At 44.5% G+C, this 1,884-nt stretch overlaps 1 protein-coding gene across 2 annotated transcripts; it reads left to right on the top strand.

The window, feature by feature from the left end:
• The first annotated feature begins 221 nt into the window (after window positions 1-221).
• On the top strand, window positions 222-1,884 carry WDR5B (WD repeat domain 5B). Of its 2 annotated transcripts, XM_055259303.2 has the most exons (2): window positions 237-996; window positions 1,126-1,884. In XM_055259303.2, the coding sequence occupies exons 1-2, from the start codon at window positions 819-821 to the stop codon at window positions 1,809-1,811; spliced, it is 864 nt and encodes a 287-aa protein (XP_055115278.1). In that variant the 5' UTR covers window positions 237-818; the 3' UTR covers window positions 1,812-1,884. The 2 variants fall into 2 exon arrangements, with proteins under 2 accessions (XP_063486737.1, XP_055115278.1); XM_063630667.1 differs by having other exon boundaries at window positions 222-1,884.

Here is a 1,884-nt window from a genome sequence, read left to right as displayed (position 1 = left end):
TCCAAAAAGTAATGGTTTTTTGAAATAACGATCCACTGTTTCCCACACTATTCAGTCGGGTCTGGAACAGACCCTGTCCAGCTATTGCACTCACACAAGAAGGTAGTCGCTTTCGCATTTGAAGGGCGGGGCGAAAAAGACCGGAAATAAACGTTGGCGACTTTTTTGCGCAGGCGCAGACGGCCGTCTCCCATTGGTCATCTCGGCTCGGTAGTGGTAGGAGGGACTTCCTTTGCACATGCGCCAGGCTGCTTTTCCGGCTTTGTTGGAGATTGACGCCGCAGTGCACACCTGCTGGTACGTGCAAAAGTAGCCGACAGGCCAGAGTTTCCAGTTTCGGTGGCTTCGTAGGCTTTTAGCTTCTGAAATCCGCTAAAAGGGGCGGTTCATTCCTCTTCAAGTACCTAGCCTGACTGGTAGGGCTGCTCAGCATTCTGAAACATTTCGACCTGGGGAGGGGGGCGGCGGTGACACGAATACTTTCTGTAGAGAGTGCCCCTCGCGTCGCCCCTGCTTTGAAGGCTTTACATATTAACGGAATGCCGAACATCTGTGTCCCACTTGCTGACAGCGCACAGGATCCTTCTAACAGTATTTCTCAAGTGCTTAACAAAAAGATGAAAACCTGAAGTCCAAGCCGTGCTGCTGATTCCGTCTATTTCACAGTTTGAAGACTGTCCAGAAACTTTAAGCTTTCAAAACTGTACATTTTAAAATCCAGTGCGTTTATCTTCATTTTGCTGGGCAGAAAGCCAAAGTACTGGACTGCCTGGTTCAGGGCTGAACGCCTAGTACACCTAACTTGGAGCTTCAGAGCCATGGCAACCAAGGAGTCAGGAGACGCCAAAGCACAGTTGGCCCTCTCCTCATCGGCCAGTCAGAGCAAGGAAGTGCCTGAAAACCCAAACTATGCTCTCAAATGTACTCTCGTGGGACACACGGATGCAGTGTCATCAGTTAAGTTTAGTCCTAATGGAGAATGGCTAGCAAGTTCTTCTGCTGATAGGCTAATCATAATTTGGGGAGCATATGATGGAAAATATGAGAAAACACTCTATGGTCATAATTTGGAAATATCGGATGTTGCCTGGTCATCAGATTCCAGTCGTCTTGTTTCTGCCTCAGATGATAAAACTCTAAAATTATGGGATGTGAGATCTGGAAAATGTTTGAAAACACTGAAGGGGCACAGTAATTATGTCTTTTGTTGTAACTTCAATCCGCCATCCAACCTTATAATCTCGGGATCTTTTGATGAGACTGTGAAAATATGGGAGGTGAAAACAGGAAAGTGTCTCAAGACTTTGTCTGCTCATTCTGACCCAGTTTCTGCTGTTCATTTTAATTGTAGTGGGTCCTTGATAGTGTCAGGTAGCTATGATGGCCTCTGTAGAATCTGGGATGCTGCATCAGGTCAGTGTTTAAAAACGCTCGTTGATGATGATAACCCTCCTGTCTCTTTTGTAAAATTTTCTCCAAATGGTAAATACATTCTCACTGCAACTTTGGACAACGCTCTTAAACTATGGGATTATAGCAGAGGCAGATGCCTGAAAACATACACTGGTCATAAGAATGAGAAATATTGCATATTTGCCAATTTTTCAGTTACTGGTGGAAAGTGGATTGTGTCTGGTTCTGAGGATAACCTGGTTTACATTTGGAACCTTCAGACTAAAGAGATTGTACAGAAATTACAAGGCCATACAGATGTCGTGATCTCAGCAGCTTGTCATCCTACAGAAAACCTCATCGCATCAGCAGCATTAGAAAATGACAAAACAATTAAACTGTGGATGAGTAACCACTAATCCCTTTGGAAATCAAGTGGTAGAGCCAAGTTGGCCAAAAAACTTAGATATTTAAAAAGATGGTTTAATTTTG

The sequence above is a fragment of the Symphalangus syndactylus genome, chromosome 21 (assembly GCF_028878055.3).
Source record: "Symphalangus syndactylus isolate Jambi chromosome 21, NHGRI_mSymSyn1-v2.1_pri, whole genome shotgun sequence".
In the NCBI taxonomy this organism is placed as follows: domain Eukaryota; kingdom Metazoa; phylum Chordata; class Mammalia; order Primates; family Hylobatidae; genus Symphalangus; species Symphalangus syndactylus.
This window is presented reverse-complemented; position numbering and strand designations above follow the sequence as displayed.

Bases quoted from the DNA above. Each gene is read 5' to 3' on its own strand.
- WDR5B (XM_063630667.1), top strand. From the start codon at position 819: ATGGCAACCAAGGAGTCAGGAGACGCCAAAGCACAGTTGGCCCTCTCC.